We start from the raw sequence: 20,484 nt of genomic DNA, 5'->3' as shown, positions 1-20,484 counted from the left end.
ACCATTAGTGATTCTTCAGATACTGAAGCAATCCATGTTCAAATGCAACAAAATCTGACAACATCCAGACTTGGGCTGATACGTAGCAAGTACCATTCATGTCACACAAATGCCAGTCTATGACCATCACCAATAAGAGAGAATGTAACCACCACTCCTTGACCTTCAATAGTATTACCATCACTGAATCCCCTTCTACAAACATGCTAGTGGTTACCATTGACCAGAAACTCAACTGGACCCACCACTTAAACACAGTGATGACAGACCATGTTAGAGGTTAGGAATAGTAACTCACCTCCTGACTCCCTAAAGCCTGTCCACCGCCTACAAGGCCCAAGTCAGGAGCGTGATAGAATACTCCCCACTTGTCTGGATGAGTGCAGCTCCAACAACACTCAAAAAGCTTGATGCCATTGTTGTGACATGGGGTAAAACCAGCAACACAGAAAAGATTTATCCTGTGCAGTAATTTGTAAATACTCAAGCAAAATTAACAACTTTATTTCTTAAAGTATAACAGAGAATAGTTAACTAACCACTATTTATAATTTCTTTCTCAAACCCATCTTCTACCTTTCTTTCTATAATACTGGTCCAATAAAACTCCCAATTAAGATTTACAAAATAACATTTCTTAGCAGCTGTAGGTTATTGTTTTTGGATCATTCTGTCTTCTATTCTCCTTGTTAGGAATTTCTGCACCACAAGTTACTAATCGAAAAGGGACTTTTAAGAGAGATGTCTTTTCAAGCAGTTTGGTACATGCTAGGATTGGGAGTTCTCCTCTCAACTGTTCAATTCCTGCCTGGTCTTATATCCCAGAGCATTGGATTGTATCATTGGCTTTTAAGATTGTCAATATACTCAGTTCAAACTTGAGTGGAAATTAGTATTTTTTCAGGGTATAATTTAAACAGATTGGCTGAATTCAAATTTGCTTTTGTCTCTCAGCAACAAGCTAATTGAGTTGTTTGACCGAGTGTTACATTGTTACCTTCCTGAGAACACTTGGCGCTGTGTCCCGTAGTTCTGATGCTTTTAACTCTCTTAAAGATACATCCAAATCTTCATAACACCATCCAGGACAAAGCAACCCATTTAATTGGCATTACAGCCGCAAGCATCCACATCTCCTCCACTGATGCTCAGTAGCAGCAGTGTGTACTATCTCCAAGATGCACTGCAGAAATTCACCTCAGTAAGCAGCTTCCAATACTTACAACCATTGCCATCTCAAAGGATAAGGGCAAATGGTATATGAGAACAACATCATCTTCAAGTACCTCTCCAAGCCACTGACCATCCTAACTTGGAAATATATAGCCATTCTTTCATGGTTCGCTGAGTCAAAGGAGAAAGTGAGGACTGCTGATGTTGGAGATCAGAGCCTGCGAATCAGGCGAATCAACGTTTCAGGCATAAACCCTTCATCAGGAATTCCTAATGAAGGGCTTTTGCCCGAAATGTCTATTCTCCTGCTCCTCGGATGCTGCCTGACCTGCTGTGTTTTTCCAGCACCACTCTGATCTTATCTCTGGTTTCCAGCATCTGCAGTCTTCACTTTTGCCTGGTTTGCTGTCCAGCCTTCTGACTTCTGCTTTTACTTTTGCCAGTAAGACAAACGACAATGGGCAGGCCTTTCAGAATTGTGGAATTGCTTCCCGGTCAACATGCAAGGCAGCATCATCTACACTCATAGTCACTAGACCTTCCTGAAAAATGTCTGGGTATTTCATAAGGACATCACTCAGGCAGCCATTATCTAGTTGCAAAATGTTGCGCTAGTCTGGGTGAATCTTTCTCAACCAATTTCACTTCATAAAGCTTGGGCCGAGACTTTTACTACAATCAGTGGTAAGCAAACCAGTTGCTTATTATTAGAGACTGGAACCTAAGATGTACCCTTAATCTGTAAAGGTTCCCCTATGTAGGTTCTCAGTCTAGCCGAGGTCTTGCACAAACTTAAGGGTTGGAGTCCAGAGCGAACTTTGTTAAAGACTGGCTCTGCGATCACTGAAACGATTGGCCTGGTATTAACCTACATTAGAACTGGGTGACCATTTAACCAGATGGTCCTGATTTGGATATTGCTAAGAATTTAATTTTTCCAAACCAGCTGTAGGTGAACTTTCCAGGCTGTGCAATCTCTTGATAGCAGCCTATGAGTTCTCTTTCTCAGTTTAGGTTTCTTTTGCTGTCTCGAGTCTGTATACCGGCAGCAACTACAATGGCTTGCTGACCCAGATCCTGAAGAAAGTTTTAATCATTTGGCCGAAGCTTGGCTTTGTTTTGTTGTTTTGCTGCAGGCTGACCTAGAGTCCCTCTGTTCAGCATATGTCTTAAGCATGGCAATGCAAGTGCCTTCACTCAACTGGTGTCCCCCAAGTTCAATTGGAATGTCAGAGGGTGTCCACTTCCATTGGAATGCCTTGCAACTCATGCTCCACTTCCTACGGATTCCAGTAATAAAGCCAGTTGTAATGCCTGTTCAAAGTCCAGTCGGGCTTCAGTTTCATTTCCAGACATGTTTTTGTGGTTACATCATTAATCCTACATATCAAATGGTCACTCGGCATCTCATGTAGAGTTAAACCAAAATCATATGCCTCTGCCAGTCATCTTAACCTAGTCAAAATCCCAATATAGATTCCCCTGGTTCTCAAATTGCCGAGTAAATCAGGTGGCATCTCAGGGGTAGCGGAGGCCTGGAGTCATAATATTCCTTAACTAAATCCAACAACCTTTGAAAGGTTTTAGTATCTGGTGTCTCAGGGAAAGATAGGATCCTGATAACTGAAAAAACTGCTATTCCACAAGCTGTCAGGAGAATTATTCATTGCTTTTCATTCAAAGTTTGTGAGAAGATTTGTAGCTCGGGTGCTCGTTGTTGTGGTTCTGTTCGCCGAGCTGGGAATTTGTGTTGCAGACGTTTCGTCCCCTGCCTAGGTGACATCCTCAGTGCTTGGGAGCCTCCTGTGAAGCGCTTCTGTGATCTTTCCTCCGGCATTTGTAGTGGTTTGAATCTGCCGCCTCCGGTTGTCAGTTCCAGCTGTCCGCTGCAGTGGTCGGTATATTGGGTCCAGGTCGATGTGCTTATTGATTGAATCTGTGGATGAGTGCCATGCCTCTAAGAATTCCCTGGCTGTTCTCTGTTTGGCTTGTCCTATAATAGTAGTGTTGTCCCAGTCGAATTCATGTTGCTTGTCATCTGCGTGTGTGGCTACTAAGGATAGCTGGTCGTGTCGTTTCGTGGCGAGTTGGTGTTCGTGGATGCGGATCGTTAGCTGTCTTCCTGTTTGTCCTATGTAGTGTTTTGTGCAGTCCTTGCATGGGATTTTGTACACTACATTGGTTTTGCTCATGCTGGGAATCGGGTCCTTCGTTCTGGTGAGTTGTTGTCTGAGAGTGGCTGTTGGTTTGTGTGCTATTATGAGTCCTAGTGGTTGCAGTAGTCTGGCTGTCAGTTCAGAAATGCTCTTGATGTATGGCTAGTGTGGCTAGTCCTTTGGGTTGCGGTATGTCCTCATTCCGTTGTCTTTCCCTTAGGCATCTGTTGATAAGGTTGCGCGGGTATCTGTTTTTGGCGAATACATAGTATATAGGTGTGCTTCTTCCTCTTTTTGCAGTTCTGGTGTACTGCAGTGTGTTGTGGCCCTTTTGAATAGTGTCTTGATGCAACTTCTTTTGTGTGTGTTCGGGTGGTTGCTTTCGTAGTTCAGGACTTGGTCTGTGTGTGTGGCTTTCCTGTATACCTTTGTGGTGAATTCTCCATTCGGTGTTCTCTGTATCATCACGTCTAGGAATGGGAGTTGGTTGTCCTTTTCTTCCTGTCTAGTGAATCGGATTCCTTTGCGTTGATGATCTGGTGTGTGTTCTCTGTGTTTTTAATGAGGAAAAGGACAACCAACTCCCATTCCTAGACGTGATGGTACAGAGAACACCTAACGGAGAACTCACTACAGAGTAAATAGGGATAAAATATTTTCTGGTGGAGAAAGGGTTGAGAATGTTTAGGCAAGAAACCATATGCAACATCAAGAAACACTTTTTTATTAGGTAAACAGTTTCAATCTGGAATATTCCTCAAATTATGTTGTGGCATATTTAATTACAAAGGTTTATTACCTAAAGATAAAATAGCTGTGAGAGACAGGAAATTGCTGTAGACGGGGACTGTGTCAGTAGCTGTTCCAGAGGGTACAGATATGCTGTGCCAAATAGTCCCCTTCTTTATATTTGAATTCTATTGTCCAATTCATCTCCAACATTCTCCAGTTAATCCAGCCAGGTGGGTCTTCACTTGCCAGGTTCCATTCTTATCTCTCTAATCATTGCCAGAGTTCCTGCAGAGTTATCACTAGTATCCTGGTGAAGATCTGTCCATGATCCTTCCCTATTTCCCACCCACATGTTGCCCCTCAGTAATGTCATCCAAAACCCAAGTATATACTTCAACAACATATCTGCCATCCATTCCCCATCTCTAAAGTTAAATTAAAGATCGTCCAACAGTCAGTACTGAATGAACAGTAATTTCCTCCATCTCAATATTGGGAAGAATGAAGCCATTGATATTCTGTCACAACTATCGTTACTTTTAAACTGACTCTGGTCTCTCTCATCCAAATGTTTAAAGCTAACCATAACCCTGACTTTGAAGATATTTCTGGCCCTAAAGAAAACTCAGAAATCAGAAGTTGTCAAATGAGCTGACAATTCATGACAATCAGTGTTAAACTAAAGCACCACATCACAGGATTCACACAAAACTTTACTGATTAACTGTAGTGATAATTGTGGGGTTCATTTCGTGAGCTCAATCAAATCTCCATTTTTATTTCACCTAAAGTTCAGAAAGTTTGATTATTTTTCAAGTAAATCACTTACTAAGCTCCCTCTTATATTCATTGTTTGTCTAACCTATGTATTACACATGAACACCAATTCATGATGATTAAAGATCTCTCACCTTTCATGGGACTGGATTGAGCATGTCTTGTTTCATGTGGTTGCTTACCTGTAAAAGAAGTTTAATTCATTATCGATAGCTCAGCTTCATAATTTGCCTAAGCAGTAAATTTCAGTATTTTCAATAAACGCATGTGGATATTGGCAGATCTCTGAGTTAGAACAATTAGACTATCGTCTTGGCAAATTCCTGCAAATTCCTTCATTATTCACTCACATTGAGAGACAAAAGTGGATTTTTATATATCTAAAAAACTCTTGAAATCTTCTTTAATATTACGACCTGGCCTACCCTCATATTTCAACTTTTTCCCCCTTATTGCTATTTAATTATCCTCTGCTAGCTTTTAAAGGCTTCCCATTAATCTTCATTATATTGTATGCTTTTTCTTTTACTTTTATGCTGTCCCTGACTTCCCATGTCAGCTACAGTTGTATTGTCCGTCTCCTCGTATATTTCTTCTTCTGTGGGATGCATTTCTACTGTGCCTTCCAAAGCACCCCGAGAAACCCCTGCCATTTCTGCTCCACTATTTTCCCTGCTAGGCTCCCCTTCCAATCAACTCCCCCAACTTCTCCCTCACACCTTTTTAATTACCTTTACTCAATTATAATACCATTCTATCTGATCAAATTTCTCTCTTTCAAACGGCGAGGTGGATTCTATCATGTTATGGTCACTGCCCCCGAGGGGTTCTTCACCTTCAGCACTCTAATCAAGTCTGCCTCATTACACATCACCAAATCCAGAATTGCCCACACCCTAGTGGACTCTACCACAAGCTGCTCCAAAAAAGCCATTGCATTCATACTTCTCAAATTCATTTTCTTGAGAACCACTAGCTGCTTTGCTGAATTAAGAAACTAGCAATCTATCAACCTCTGTCTTGAACTTGCTTAATGACTGAGGTCCCACCACCCTCTGTATAAGAGAATTCCAAAGATTCACCACCCTCTGAGTAAAGATATTGCTCTTCATCGCTGTCCTTAATAGAATCCCTACAGTATGGAAGCAGGCCATTTGGCCTATTGTGACCACTCTGATCCTCCAAAGAGCATCCAACCAGGCCCAACCCTATAACTTATCCCTGTAACCCTGCATTTCTCATGATCAATCCACCTAGTCTGCACATCCCTGGACACTGTAGACAATTTAGCCTGACCAATTCACCTAACCTGTACATCTCTGGACTGTGGGACTGTGGGAGGAAACCGGAGCACCCAGAAGAAACCCACACAGACAGAGGGAGAATGTGCAAACTCCACACATTATGGGGAAAACTCAGACAAGTGGATCTGATGATCATCAGATCTGACATGATCTCATTGAATGGTGGAAGTGACTCGAACAAATTGGTTTACTTCAGCTTACGATCACTTGTGCTTTTGAAATACAAAGGCTACTTGTCGATTCTCAATGATAAAATCCATCTGTTGTTGGAACGTGTCCTGGTGGATATTGCAAAGGTTACTCAAGAAATCAAAATCTACCAAAACATGTGCATAAAGTTATCAGCTTTGGGGATAGATATGTGGGGATATAAATTCCACTCTTTGCAGCAAGCCTGGAAAAGTTCTTCAAGTTGGAAAACTTAGGAATAAGCTTTTTCAGGGTAGTGATTGTGCATGAGTGTCCTTTTAGTACAATATTTGATCACCTTGCATCTAAACATACTGGATATGAAGTCAATACTTATGAAAACGTTCGATGCTGGGTTGGGCACATCTCTCAGATGTAAAATGACATTGCCTTTTAAAGTACCTGACAGCATCAAACATGTTTAGGTAGATGTTTGTCAGATCATGGAAACTGTTGTAGTCTGGAATCCTTGGTATTGCAATTGATTAATATATCACTTCAAGGGCTGTAATAATATGTATATCTGTATATTCTGGTAGACCCAATGATGGAAGGTCTCGTATCCATGATGTAAGAGCTTTCAGGTATCCATCTAAGAGTCACTCAGCATGGAAACAGACCTGTCAGTCCAACCAGTGCATAAGGACCAAATTGATATTAGGATGGGTAATGTACGGGTAATAATCCATTGTAAGAATTTGCTTGCTGCTATGAATCACATCACATGGTGCCAGTTTCTTGACTACAGCTCTTATAAGATGAGTAAAAGGAGGATTTTGGCATCCATGTTGGGATACGGTGCATGTCGACTATTCCTTTTGGGGCATATCATTTGGAAAGGGTAAATGCTTCAGCTTTTCTGATCACATGCATGTGTGCATCACTTTGACCACATGTACTGTTCAACTGGAATTTATAAGAAGGGGAGTAGAGACAACCATGGCAATTATAGACCAATAAGCCTTACTTCAGTTGTAGGTAAAGTGTTAGATTTATAACCATCTAGAGAGGAATAAATTGGTTAGGGATAGTCAAAACAATTTTGTGAAGGGTAGGTTGTGCCTCACAAACCTTACTGGGTTCTTTGAGAAGGTGACCAAACAGCTGGATTTCAGTAACACATTTGATAAGGTACCCTGTGGTAGGCTGTTGAACAAAATACGGAGTCATGGGATTGAGGGTGATTTAGCGGTTTGGATCAGAAGTTGGCTAGCTGAAAGAAGACAGAGGGTGGTGGTTGATGGGAAACTTTCGTCCTGGAGTTCAGTTAATAGTGGTGTTCTGCAAGGATCTGTTTTGGGGCCACTGCTGTTAGTCATTTTTATAAATAACCTGGATCAGGGCATAGAAGGATGGGTTAGTAAATTTCTGGATGAGACTAAGGTCACTGGAGTTGTGGATAGTGCCGAAGGATGTTGCAAGTTCCAGAGGGACATAGATAAGCTGTAAAGCTTTACTGAGAGGTGGCAAATGGAGTTTGATGCTGAAAAGTGCGAAGTGATTCACTTTGGAAGGAGCAACAGGAACAAATAGTACAGGGCTAATGGTAAGATTCTTGGTAGTGTAGATGAGCTGAGAGATCTCGTTGTCCATGTACATAGATCCCTAAAGGTTGCCACCCAGATTGATAGGGTTGTTAAGAAGTTGAAACTTTATTGCTGGAACAGCACAGCAGGTCAGGCAGCATCCAGGGAACAGGAGATTCGACGTTTCGGGCACAGGCCCTTTCCTGAAGAAGGGCCTGTGCCCGAAACGTCGAATCTCCTGATCCCTGGATGCTGCCTGACCTGCTGTGCTGTTCCAGCAATAAAGTTTCAACTTTGATCTCCAGCATCTGCAGACCTCACTTTCTCCTCGAGGGTTGTTAAGAAGGCATACGGTGTGTTAACTTTTATTGATAAAGAGATTAGGTTTTGGCGCCACAAGGTCATGCTGCAGGTGTACAAAACTCTGGTGTGGCCACACTTGGAGTATTGCATACAGTTCTGGTCACCGCATTATAGAAAGGATGTGGAAGGTTTGGAAAGGGTTCAGAGAAGATTCACTAGGATGTTGCCTGGTATGGAGGGAAGGTGTTATGAGCAAAGGCTGAGGGAACTGAGGCCATTTTCCTCAGAGAGAAGAAGGCTGAGAGGTGACTCAATTGAGACATCTTAAATAATCAGAGGGTTAGTTCGGGTGAGAGCCTTTTTCCTCAGATGGTGGTGGCTTGCATGTGGGGACATAAATTAAATTGATGGGTGATAGGTATAGGACAGATGTCAGAGGAAGTTTCTTTAATCAGAGAGTAGAATGAGGGTGGAACACACTGCCAGCAACAGTAGTAGACTCACCAACTTTAAGGGCATTTAAATGATCATTGTATAAACATATGGATGAAGATGGAATAGTGTAGGAAAGATGGGCTTCAGATTTGTTCCACAGGTTGGTGCTACATCGATGGCTGAAGGGCCTGTACTGTGATGTAATGCTTTATGTTCTATGTTCTATGTAAGCTGTAGATTTAGTGTCATAGTTTCATAGAATCCTACAGCATGGAGACAGGTCCTTTGGCTCAAACAGGTCCATGCAAACCAAAATGTCTGTCCACACTAACCCCATTTCTTTTTACTTGGCTCATATCCTTCTAATCCTTTCCTATCTATATATTTATCCAAATGCTTTTTAAATGTCGTTGATGTACCCGCCTCAACCATTTCCACTGGCAACTCATTCCATATGCATTCCACTTTCTGTGTAAAAATGTTTCCCCTCAGGTTCCCTTTTATTCTTGCCACTCTAACCTTGAACTGATGGACTCTTGCCTTGAATTCACCAACCCTGAGAAAAAGACTGAGTGCATTCACCCTATCCATGCCTCTCATGATCTTATATACCTCTATAACATCCCCCTTCACTTTCATACACGCTAAAGGAAAGAAGTCCTGTGGTGTCCAACCTTTCCCTTACAGATAACTTTTGAATTTCATTGATATTCTTGCGTGCCATGGATAGAAGTTTGTAAACATCCTTGAAATTGATCCTTGGATGGTTCTTTTTAACTGGCATAATGAAGTACTATAATATTATCTGCCTGTACTAGAATTCTTACCTCATCTGCTACTTTCTGAAAACCTGAGTATGCCACATCCACTGGTTCCCCTTTATCTATTTTTCCTGGTTACCTGCTCAGAAACTGTACACGTTTGTTAAATAGGATTTCCCTTTCATAAATCCATGTTGTATTTAGCCAATCCAATCATTTTTTTCTAAATTCACTGTTATTACACCCTTTAATTTAGATTCCATCATTTCCCCTTGGACCAATGCTAGGCTGGCGGGTCTGTAGTTTCCCATTTTCCACATTTAAAAGACATTTGGATGGATATATGAATAGGAAATGTTTGGAGGGAATTGGGCCAAATGCAGGCAAATAGGACTAGTTTGGAAAATTTAGGTTGGGAAGATGGCTGCCTTGGACTGGTTGGACTGAAGAGTCTGTTTCCATGCTGTATGATTCAATGACACTTTGACTCTCCTCCTCCCTTCTTATCCAGTGCAGTCACATTTGCCGTCTTCCAAACTGCAGGAACCATCTCAGAAGAATTTGCAAAAGTGACCATTGTGACTACTTTCCCTACAGTTGCCTGTTTCAATACTCTGGGATCCAATACTTCAGATCATTAAATCACATTACCAGTCTCAAGCACTATATCTGTAATTATTATTATCTTGTGGTTCTTCATTTAAACCTGTCTCTGCATTTTCCATCATTTTGTGGAGGTATTTCATATTTTCTTCAATGAAAATGTTCACAAAATATTTGAAAGGTTTCTCTGCTGATTTTTTTTTTATTATTCATAAATACTCCTGACACTGCCTGTAAGAGTCTCCTATATCTATTTTTGATAATCATTGCTTTTTTATATGCTTGTGGAAGTTTGTGCATTCCAAATTTATGTTCTCGCTCATTTTTCTCTTATATTCAATTTTCTATTTCTTAATCTTTTTCTTCATCCTCTGTAACGAATTCTTAAAGGCTGCCAATCCTCAACATTATAGGATTCCTCATTTAATATGAAGTAATTGTTGTTGTTTTTCATTCCTATATCCAGTGATTTCAATAGAATACAGCATCGATGTAAAATAAGCTGCCAATTCACTACCAACTTTGTTAAACTAATGCACTGTGGGACAGCATCCATTCATTAACACATGATTCTGTTGACCAATTGTAGTGACATATGTCCATCTTATAAGCTCAGTCAAAGCTTATTTCCTATTTCGACTAAAGATCAAAAATCTAAAGTACTTTTCCAGTAAATCACCTGCCCAACTTCCTCTTAAACGCATTGGCTTCCCAAACTGTGTATGGTACATGGAAACCTATCAGTGATGATGAAAGATTTCTCACCTCTCTTGGCATCGAAACTAATATGTTCTGCTTCCTTTGGGTGTCTTCCTGTAAAAAAAAAGTGTCATTCATTATTGTTAATTTAGTGTCAGGAATAACCGAACCATGGACCACACACAGAAGCTTGTAAATCCGATTTCTGAGTAATTACAATTGTCACCTATCTGCAAAATCTTTGTTTAACAGTTGTCATGATTTTCCATAAGATATCACTGGGCGAGTCAAGTGGCAAATGGAATTTCAATTGAAGAAATATGAGGTCATTCGCTTTGTGAGAGCAAACTGGGCGAGGGAATTCACAGTGGAACAGATAGACCTTGGAGTAAATGTCCACGAATATTGAAGATCGTGGTGGAAATATAAGGTAGTCAAGAATTCATATTTTTCTCTATTAGACAAGGCACAGAATATCAGAGTTGGGTGATTATGCTAGAAATATAAAATAAAAGTGTGACCAAGTCTAGAGTAGTGGCTATAGTTCTAGTAACCCTATTTCAGGAAGGATATGATCAACTGGAGAGGTTATGGAGAAGAAGAGACTGAGGGGGTTTTAATTGAGGGGCACCAAATGATGAGGGGCTGAGATAGAGTGGATAGGACAGATTTCCATGAGCAGAGAGGGTACTAACTAGAGATATTGATTTGAAGAAATCGCTGGAAGGATTATAGAAGACATGAGAAGAAATCTTTCCCCATCCACATGGGGATTTAGAGTTCTGACTGAAAATGGCGATGAAGGCAGAAACCCCCTTCCCATTTAAAATTTCCTGAGGTGTTGCAACGAGAGTCATAGAGTCATAGAGGTGTACAGCTCAAAAACAGACCTTTCGGTCCAACTCGTCAATGCCGAACAGATATCCCAACCCAATCTAGTTCCCCATTTCTCTCCAAAGCCTTCCTATTCATAAACATATCCAAATGCCATTTAAATGTTGCAATTGTACTGGCCTCCACCATTTCCTCTGGCAGCTCATTCCACACACCATCACCCCCTCCGTGAAAATGTTGCCCCTTAGGTTTTTTAAAACCTTTCCCCGCTCACCCTAGTGAGTTCTGGACTCCCCCACCTTTGAGAAAAGACCTTGTCTATTTACCCTATCCATGCCCCTTATGATTTTATAAACCTCTATGAGGTCACCATAGAGCCTCCGATGCTCCAGGGAAAACAGCCCCAGCCTATTCAACCTCTCCCTATAGTACAAATCCTCCAACACTGGGAACATCTTTGTAAGTCTTTTCTGAACTCTTCCAAGTTTCACAACATCCTTCTGATAGGAAGGAGACCAGAATTGCACGCAATATTCTGAAAGTTGCCGACCGAATGTTCCGTACAGCAGCAACATGATCTCTCAACTCCTGTACTCAAGCTACAGACCAAGAATTGAAAAGTGGGAAAAAGGCTGGAGTTTTTACAGCCAGCAAACACAAAATGGATTGAATGGACTGAAAAGGCAAATGGAGTTTAATATAGGTAAGCGTGAAGTCTTGCATTTTGGAAAATCAAATCAAGGTAGGAGTTTCATGGTGAATGGTAGGGCCTTCAGGAGTGTAGTAGAACAGAGGGACCTTGGAGTTCAGGTGCACGGTTCTCTGAAAGTGGAGTCACAGGTAGACAGGGCAGTGAAGAAGGCTTTTGGTACACTGGTCTTCAGTCAGGTCACTAGGTATAGAGGTTGGGAAGTCATGTTGCAGTTGTACAGGACATTGGTGAGGCCGTAGTTAGGGTACTGTGTTCAGTTTTGGTCACCTTGCTACAGTAAGGCTGTTATTAAATTGGAAAAAGAGCAGAAGAAATTTACAAGGATGTTGCCAGGACTCAACGGTTTGAGTTATAGGGAGAGGTTGGACAAGCTCAGATTTCTTTCTTTAGAGCGTAGGAGACTGAGGGTAGATTTTGAGAGGAATGGAGATGGTGATTGCGCTCAGTCTTTTCCCCAAGGTTGGGCAATTGAGGACGAGATGCCATCAGTTTAAGGTCAGAGAGGAAAGAATTAAAGGGGACCTGAGGGGCAACGTTGTTACACAGAGGGTAGAACATATATGGAATGAGCTGCCAGTGGAAGTGGGAGGGTACATTAACAACATTTAAAAGGTATTTGGACAAATACATGGATAGGAAAGGATTAGAAGGACATGGCCAATTGCAGGGAAATGGGGTTAGAGTGGACAGACATTTTGGTCAGCATGGACCAGTTTGGGCCAAAGGGCCTGTCTCCGTGTTGTAGGACTCTATGACTCTGTGCTTTAATGTCCTATTTAGATGTTTCCACTAGGATCTCCTGAGGTCATGAAAGGCACTATGTAACAGTCTTTAAAGCAGGACATGTTGGAGTTTTTCTATGGGTGAGAGCAAAAAAGTTGCTCATGCCAGATGCCAGTATGAACACAGCAGTCTGAATGACCTTCACTTGCACTGTGGCCATCTTGTGAATCTAGGTTTCAGGAATTCCAGTATTAGTGTGAACCAGGCTTTTAACCTCTTTGAGATGTCAACAGTTTCTGGTTGTGCACAGGAGGGAATGGAATCTGACAGTCCTGATGTCCCTTCCCAAAGTTTCTCAAAACACATCAGTGCTGTGATGATGCTATCATTTTAAGAGATCATTCGGTCCTTTTCTTGTGAAGAGAGGTTGTAAGGCAGAGGCGGAGAACTGGCTATTGAACACCTCTTCAGTAAACAGTCTGGGAGGCCTTGGGTTTTTTTTAACAGCCTGAATGGGTGTGGACAGATCCAGATTTCTGGGTTGTGGTTTTTTTCAGCAACATCAGAAGAAATTGGGGTCTCAAAAGAGTTGGAAGCTTTGGTGAATATCTCCTAGCTGCTACTCTCTGAATCATCTCTTGATGTTTTTTTCCTCCTGGATTGGAGAACTGCATATGAGAATCTGTGTCTGGTTGCTCCTTTTTGCCAAGGAGTGTGTTTATAATTAGTCATAGTTACTGTATATTATCCTGATAAGTTTCCAATCGGTTACATTATTCTAAATTCCTCTTTGGTTGTAATTTAACTCGAGTGTTTAAATAATTTGTGCTTTGCTTTACGTCAAGTAGAGACACTTTACATTTGCCTTTAAAGTAAGAAAATGCTAGGGTCTATTCTGCCTTCTTAAAATATTTTTGAGGGGGTCTGGTCTGATCCATATCAATGTAGAGATGCTTCAATCAGGCTTCAAAAACTGGAACTCAGGACAAAAAGAATAGGAAGCAACTGGAATGAAGGTTTGTGGAAATTCAAGTGGGCAGCGAACAAAAGATTCTGTAATAACATTGCATGAATATTCTAATAGGTTAATTGTGCTTAGCTATAAAATTTGTGACGTTTTAATGGTGATACACCTTTACTGGATTCTTCCTTTGCCTTGTTGTATAGAAGTGATTGTTCTCCGACATGATGAATAGGAATATTCAGTGGCATATTTCCCCAGTTCTTTGGCCTATCTGACCAAAGTATCAACTGCTGAAAGCAGGAACTTTAACTCCCTGATCCAGATTGGAACACAGAGCACAGCCTAAAGTTAGCATGTTAAAAATCACACAACACCAGGTTATAGTTCAACAGGTTTAATTGGAAGCACACTAGCTGTCGGAGCGACGCTCCTTCATCAGGTGATTGTCAATTAAACCTGTTGGACTATAACCTGGTGTTGTGAGATTTTTAACTTTGTACACCCCAGTCCAACACCGGCATCTCCGAATCATAAAGTTAGCATGTGTATTGTGGAGTCGATGTGCATCAAATTTCCTGACCTCTGCCACTGCAAGGTTACAGACATTATATCTGCAGGAGCTGAGGCCAGGAGAATAACAGGCATTCCTAAAAATGAAGTGCCAACCTAGTAATGTTGCAACACTCAATTCCGTGCTTATCCTTTGAAGCAAAGATCTGAATTGTTTGATAATTTTCTGTACATAGGACAGGAGATCACAGTCAATTGAATTTTGGATGCATCACTGGTCAGGATTTTCTCTTCTTGAATCCTTTTGCTACACTTGATATTTGTTCGTTTTCAAATGAGGCTGCAACAAGTTTAGTCTGGTTGCTTTAGGCACAACAATCTTACAGAAGCTTCTCCCAGAATTAAGTCAAAATCAAAACTTTGAAATGAAGCTTGAGAATGCCCTTGTAGCACTCTTCAGACTCTAGATCTTCATCGAAACTTCCACAGGACCATTAGGAATAGGCCAGTTGGCCCTTCAAGCTTGTGCTCCATTCAGTAAGATCATGGCAGATCTGATGTTCCTCACATCCACTTTTTTGCCCTTTCCCCATAACCCTGGATTACCCTATCTCTTTCCCCCTTAAACAAATGCAAATACTCTTTTGGAAAAAATTCCCAAAGAAACACAACCATCTCACGGTGGAAATGGGTCCCCCTGTATTCTGAGACTAAGCTCTTTGGTTCTAGACTCTCTCATGAGGGGAAACAGCTTCTCAGTGTTTACCTTTCTGAGTCTAATATGTTTCAATGAGATCACCACTCATTTTTCTAAACTTCAGTGAGTAGAGTCCCAACCTTTGCTCATAAGACAACCTCTCCATGTTGGGGATCACCCTCGTGAACCCTCTCTAATGTATGTCTAATGGAATGAAATATTTCCTTAAATAAGGGAACCAATACTATTTACAGTATTCCAGATGTGGACTCACCAGAACTGTGTACAGTTGCAGTAAGACTTCCCTATACTTATATTCCAACCCTCTTGAAATAAGGGCAAGCACCTCTTTAAAGCCTTCCTGATTACCTACTGCTACCTTTCTGTGCTTCATACACAAGTATCCCCAAGCCCCTTTGTGCTGCAACTTTCATTAGTTTTCTTTATTTAAAGAATATTCTGTCCTTTTGCTCTCTCTTCCAAAATGAAGAGCTTCACACTTTCCATTAGTCAACATTTTTCCCACTTACTTAACTTATCAATATATTTCTGTAAACCGTTTGTATCCCCCTAATAACATGCATTTCCACCTACTTTCATGTCATCTAAAAATTTGGCTACATTCAATCCTTCCTGCAACTTGTTAATATATATTATAAGCTATAAGACATAGGAACATAAATTAGACCATTCAGCCTGTCGAGTCTGCTTCACTATTCAATCATGGCTGATGAGTTTTTCAATCCCATTTTCCTCTTTTCTCCCCATAACCCTTGATTCCCTTGATACTGAAGAACCTTTCAATCTCAGTTTTAAATATACTCCATGACTTGGCCTCCACAGCCTTGTGTGGCAATGAATTCCATAGATGCATCATTCTCTGATTGAAGAAATTTCTCCTTATCTCCATTCCAAAAGGTCCTCCCTTTGCTCTAAGTCTGTGCCTGCAGTTCCTAGTGTCTCCTACCAATGGAAACAGCTTCCCAACATCTACTCAGTCCAGGCCATTCAGTATTCTGTATGTTTCAATTAGATGTCCCCTCATCCTAAACTCCATCGAGCATAGACCAGGAGTCCTCAAATATTCCTTAAATGTTAAGCTTTTCATTGCTGGGACCATTCTCATGAACCTCCTCTGAACACACTCCAGGGCCAATACATCCTTCCTGAGATATGTGGCGCAAAACTGTGCACAATTCTCCAAATGTGGTCTGATAGGGCCTCAGAAGTACATCCCTGCTTCTATATTCGAGTCCTCTCAAAATAAATGTCATCATTGCATTTGCCTTTCAAACTACTGACTCACCCTGCAAGTTTACCTTGAGAGAATCCTGGACTAGAACTCTCAAGTCTCTTTGTACTTCTTAATGTTCTCCCCATTTAGACAATAGTTCAGGCCTCTATTCTTCCTACTAAAGTGCATGACCTCACACTTTCCCATGTTGAACTCCATCTGCCACTTCTTTGCCTATCTCCTAAGCTGTCCAATTTCTATTGCAACCTCCCTGCCTCCTCAATGCTACCTGTCCCTCTAGATATCTTTGTATTGTCTGCAAACTTAGCCAGAATGCCCTCAGTTCCTTCATCTAGATTGCTAATGTTTTATAAACAGTTGTGGTTGCAGCATTGATCCACAACTCCACTGGTCACGGGTTGCCAATCCGAAAAAGAACCCCTTATCCCCACTCACTCCTTCCTGCTCATTAGTCAATTCTTATCCATGCCAAGATACTACCTCCATCACCTTGAGCTCCTCCCTCATGACTTAACCTTTTGTGAGGTACCATGTCAAATGTCTTCTGGAAGTCAAAATACAACACAACTACCAGTTCTCCTCTAATCACTCTGATCGAGACTTCCTCGAAACATTTTAATAAGTTTGTTGCACTTGAATCCCCTTTCATGAAGCCATATGGATTATACTTGTTTAGATTATGATTTTTCAAATGTGCTGCTATTACTTCCTTAATATTTAATTCCAACATTTTTCCAAGAATAGCTGTGAGGCTAATTAGCCTATAGTTACCTGATTTTCATTTCTCTCCCATTTTGAATAAGAGTTTCACATTGACAGTTTTCCAATTCTCCAGTAATTCTCCTGAATCAAAGGAGTTTTGGGCCATTGAATCCACTATTTCTGCAGCTACCTCTTTTAGGATCCTAGGATGCAAGCTACCAGGTTCAGTGGTCTTACCAGCCTTTAGCCCCATTAGTTTGTCCAATACTAATTCTCTCATGATAGGAATAGTTGTTAATTCCTTCCCCTGTATTCTTTGGTGAGCAAATGTTTGAAAAATGTGCTATAGTTTTAGATTAGATTACCTACAATGTGAAAACAGGCCCTTCGGCCCAACAAGTCCACACCAACCCTCTGAAGAGCAACCCACCCCCTGCATTTACCCCTAGCTAATGCACCTAACACTACAGGCAATTTAGCATGACCAATTCACCTAACTTGCACATCTTTGGACTGTGGGAGGAAACCGGAGCACCCGGGGAAACCCACGCAGACACGGGGAGAACGTGCAAACGCCACACAGTCAGTCGCCTGAGGTGGAAATTGAACCCGGGTCCTTGGCGCTGTGAGGCAGCAGTGCTAACCATCGAGCCACTGTGCCGCCCCCATCATAGTTCTATCAAGGATCTGTAAAGTTGTGTCAAGGAGAGTGGAAAAAGGGAAACCGGTAGATGTAGTGCTTGTGGATTTCCAAAAGACATTTGATAAAGGTAGCATAAGTGCTCTGGCAACTTCCCATCGGGTTGGGTAAATGCCAAAGTCTTAGAAGTACTGGAACAACTTGGCGAGGGGCTCAGCTTGTTCTGGGACACATGCTTCAGTACTGCAGTCAGAAAGTTGTCAAGGCTCAAAGATTTCAGTTCTCAGTCATTCCTTTCATATTATAAGGAGTGAATTGAACTGGCTAAAGATTGGCTTCTGCAATGATGGGGAGGAGGAGAAACTGTCATTGCTTTGTCTAGAATGAAGCACAAACAAAATGTAAAGAACTGTGGATGCAGGAAATCAGGAATAAAAACAGGAACTGCTGGGAAAACTCAGTATGTCTGGCAGCACCTGTGGAGAGGAATCAAAGTGAATGTTTCAGGTCCAGTGACCAGTTATGGATGAAGCCAAAGCCCCTCAAAACATTTCAAAAGTGGCCCAGACCCTAATTTTGCCAGTTGTTTTAAGCAGGTGTAACACAGATATTCCAGGGAGGATGCAGCTAATCAACCCAGTTAGTTTTAAACAAAACAGAATTTATTTACAAGGTTACCGAATGAGACACAAACAAAAAAGAACAGAATACAAAACAACTTAACCTGTCTGAAAACCCAACAGATTATATTTAATGATGTGTTCCCAATTCTTGCAACAATCTCCATGAATGCTTTTGCTTAATTAGGTGTGGCTAATACTGAGGCAGTGGTTAAAACAGCTTTCAGGTTGTCAAATGCCTAATGACAGTCCGCTGTCTACTGAAACTCCTTGCCTTTCTTCAGTAATTCAGTGAGTGGAGCAGACACACTGCTAAAATTTGGTACGAATTTTCAATAAATTCCGCTCAATCCATGGAAACTCCCCAATTACCTTTGTTTTTGCATCCCATAGGGCCATTTGTCCATGTTCAATAACATGACCCAAGAAGGTGACTTGAGCATTGGCAAATTCACTTTTAGCCAGGTTTATCACCAAGCCTGCCTTCCAAAGTCGATTGAACAAGTCTGATAAATGTTGCAAATGTTCCTTCCATGTGTGTCTAAAAATCACCAGGTCATCAATATATACAACACAATTGGGTAATCCCTCAATGATCATATTGGCTAGTCTCTGAAATGTGGCTGGTGCATTTTTCCTACCAAATGGCATAACTTTAAACTGATACAGTCCATTGGGCATTACGAAAGCTGAAATTGCCTTTGTTGTTTTTGACAAAGGTAACTCCCAGTATCCTCTGAGCAAGTCCAACTTGGAAATATAAATTGCTTGCCCCATCTTTTCAACACAGTTTTCCAAATGCGGAATCAGATATGCATCAGTCTTTGTAACTGCATTGATTTTGCAATAGTCCACACATAATCATTGGGTATCATCTGGTTTTGGCACGATTATTAAAGGGTGAGTTCCAGTCACTGTAACTCATTTCGATAATGTCATCTTGGAGCATGTGTTCAATTTCCTTTTGAACCTGTGTCTACTTTAGAGGGTTATGCCTGTAAGGATATTACTTACTTGGAACAGTATCTCCTATATTTATGTCATGCACAAAAGTTGATACTTTGATAAGATAGACCAAAGAATTAGGGAAATATGTCACTGAATATTCGTATTCACCATGTTAGTACTTCCGATCTTATTTCCACATATCTCCATATGCAATAGTAATAACTCTTTCAGGTCATTTCGATTTTCATCTGGAAGGTAACTCAATAATTTATCTCAATTTTTGATAACTTCCTGTTGATCAATTTAATTTGAGGAATGTCCAGTTCAGAATTCTCTGAACTTGGTTCTTCCCTCTGTGCTGTGACCAATAACACAGTCTCCTTTGGCTTTTCTTCCCTGTCAAAATAACTTTTGAGCATATTCATATGACACACTCTGCAAGATTTCTTTCTGTCTGGCGTCCTTTGGGTGGCAGGGTGGCTCAGTGGTTAGCACTACTGCCTCAAAGCACCAGGGACCTGGGTTCAATTCCAGCCTTTGGTGATTGTGTAAAGTTTGCATGTTCTCCCTGTGTCTGTGTGGGTTTCCTCTGGATGCTCTGGTTTACTCCCACAATCCAAAGATGTACAGGTTAGATGAATTGCCCACAGTGTTCAGGAATGTGTAGGTTAGGTACATTAATCAGAGTAAATGTAGACTGGTAGAGGAATGGGTCTTGGTTACTCTTCGTAGCATTGGTTGTGGTCTTGTTGGGCCAACATGGCCTGTTTCCACACTTTAGGATTCTATGATTCACTCAATTACCTTTCGACTTGATAAGATCCACTAATCCTTGCTTTTAAAGGTTCACCTATCACTGGAAGTAAGTCTTATCTTCGATAGCAAAATTGCGAGTGTTGATTTCTTGACTGCTTCCTGTTTCATTGTATGCTGTGATACTTTTAAATGATGTCTAGCTAACTCCCCCACTCTATTTAATTGTTTCTGAAAATTTGACACATAGTTTAAATATGTTGTCTCTGAATTCTGACTTAGCAATTTCTCCTTAATCAATTTTAATGGTCCTCTCACTTTATGCCCAAAAACTAATTCAAATGGACTGAATTTGGTCAAATCATTTGGTGCATCTCTGATTGAAAAAAATTGCAAATGGAATTCCCTTATCCCAATCATCTGGATAGTCATGACTATAAAACCTCAACTTGGTCTTTAATGTCTGAC

At 41.0% G+C, this 20,484-nt stretch overlaps 1 protein-coding gene across 1 annotated transcript in view; it reads right to left on the bottom strand.

Moving 5' to 3' along the window:
- The window catches only part of LOC122556265 (kyphoscoliosis peptidase-like), a 131,088-nt gene extending 125,597 nt beyond the window's left edge, over positions 1–5,491 (bottom strand). The window contains exon 1 of the mRNA XM_087993199.1: positions 5,368–5,491. Within this exon, the coding sequence (XP_087849325.1) occupies positions 5,368–5,491 (124 nt within the window). The remainder of the gene's footprint in view (positions 1–5,367) is intronic.
- Between the last annotated feature and the right edge of the window lie 14,993 nt (positions 5,492–20,484).

The sequence above is a fragment of the Chiloscyllium plagiosum genome, unplaced genomic scaffold (assembly GCF_037043375.1).
Source record: "Chiloscyllium plagiosum isolate Xiang-an unplaced genomic scaffold, Cpla_swu_hap1 HiC_scaffold_13, whole genome shotgun sequence".
Classification (NCBI taxonomy): Eukaryota; Metazoa; Chordata; class Chondrichthyes; order Orectolobiformes; family Hemiscylliidae; genus Chiloscyllium; species Chiloscyllium plagiosum.
The sequence above is the reverse complement of the archived record's forward strand: the minus strand, read 5'-3'. Positions and strand labels throughout refer to the sequence as shown.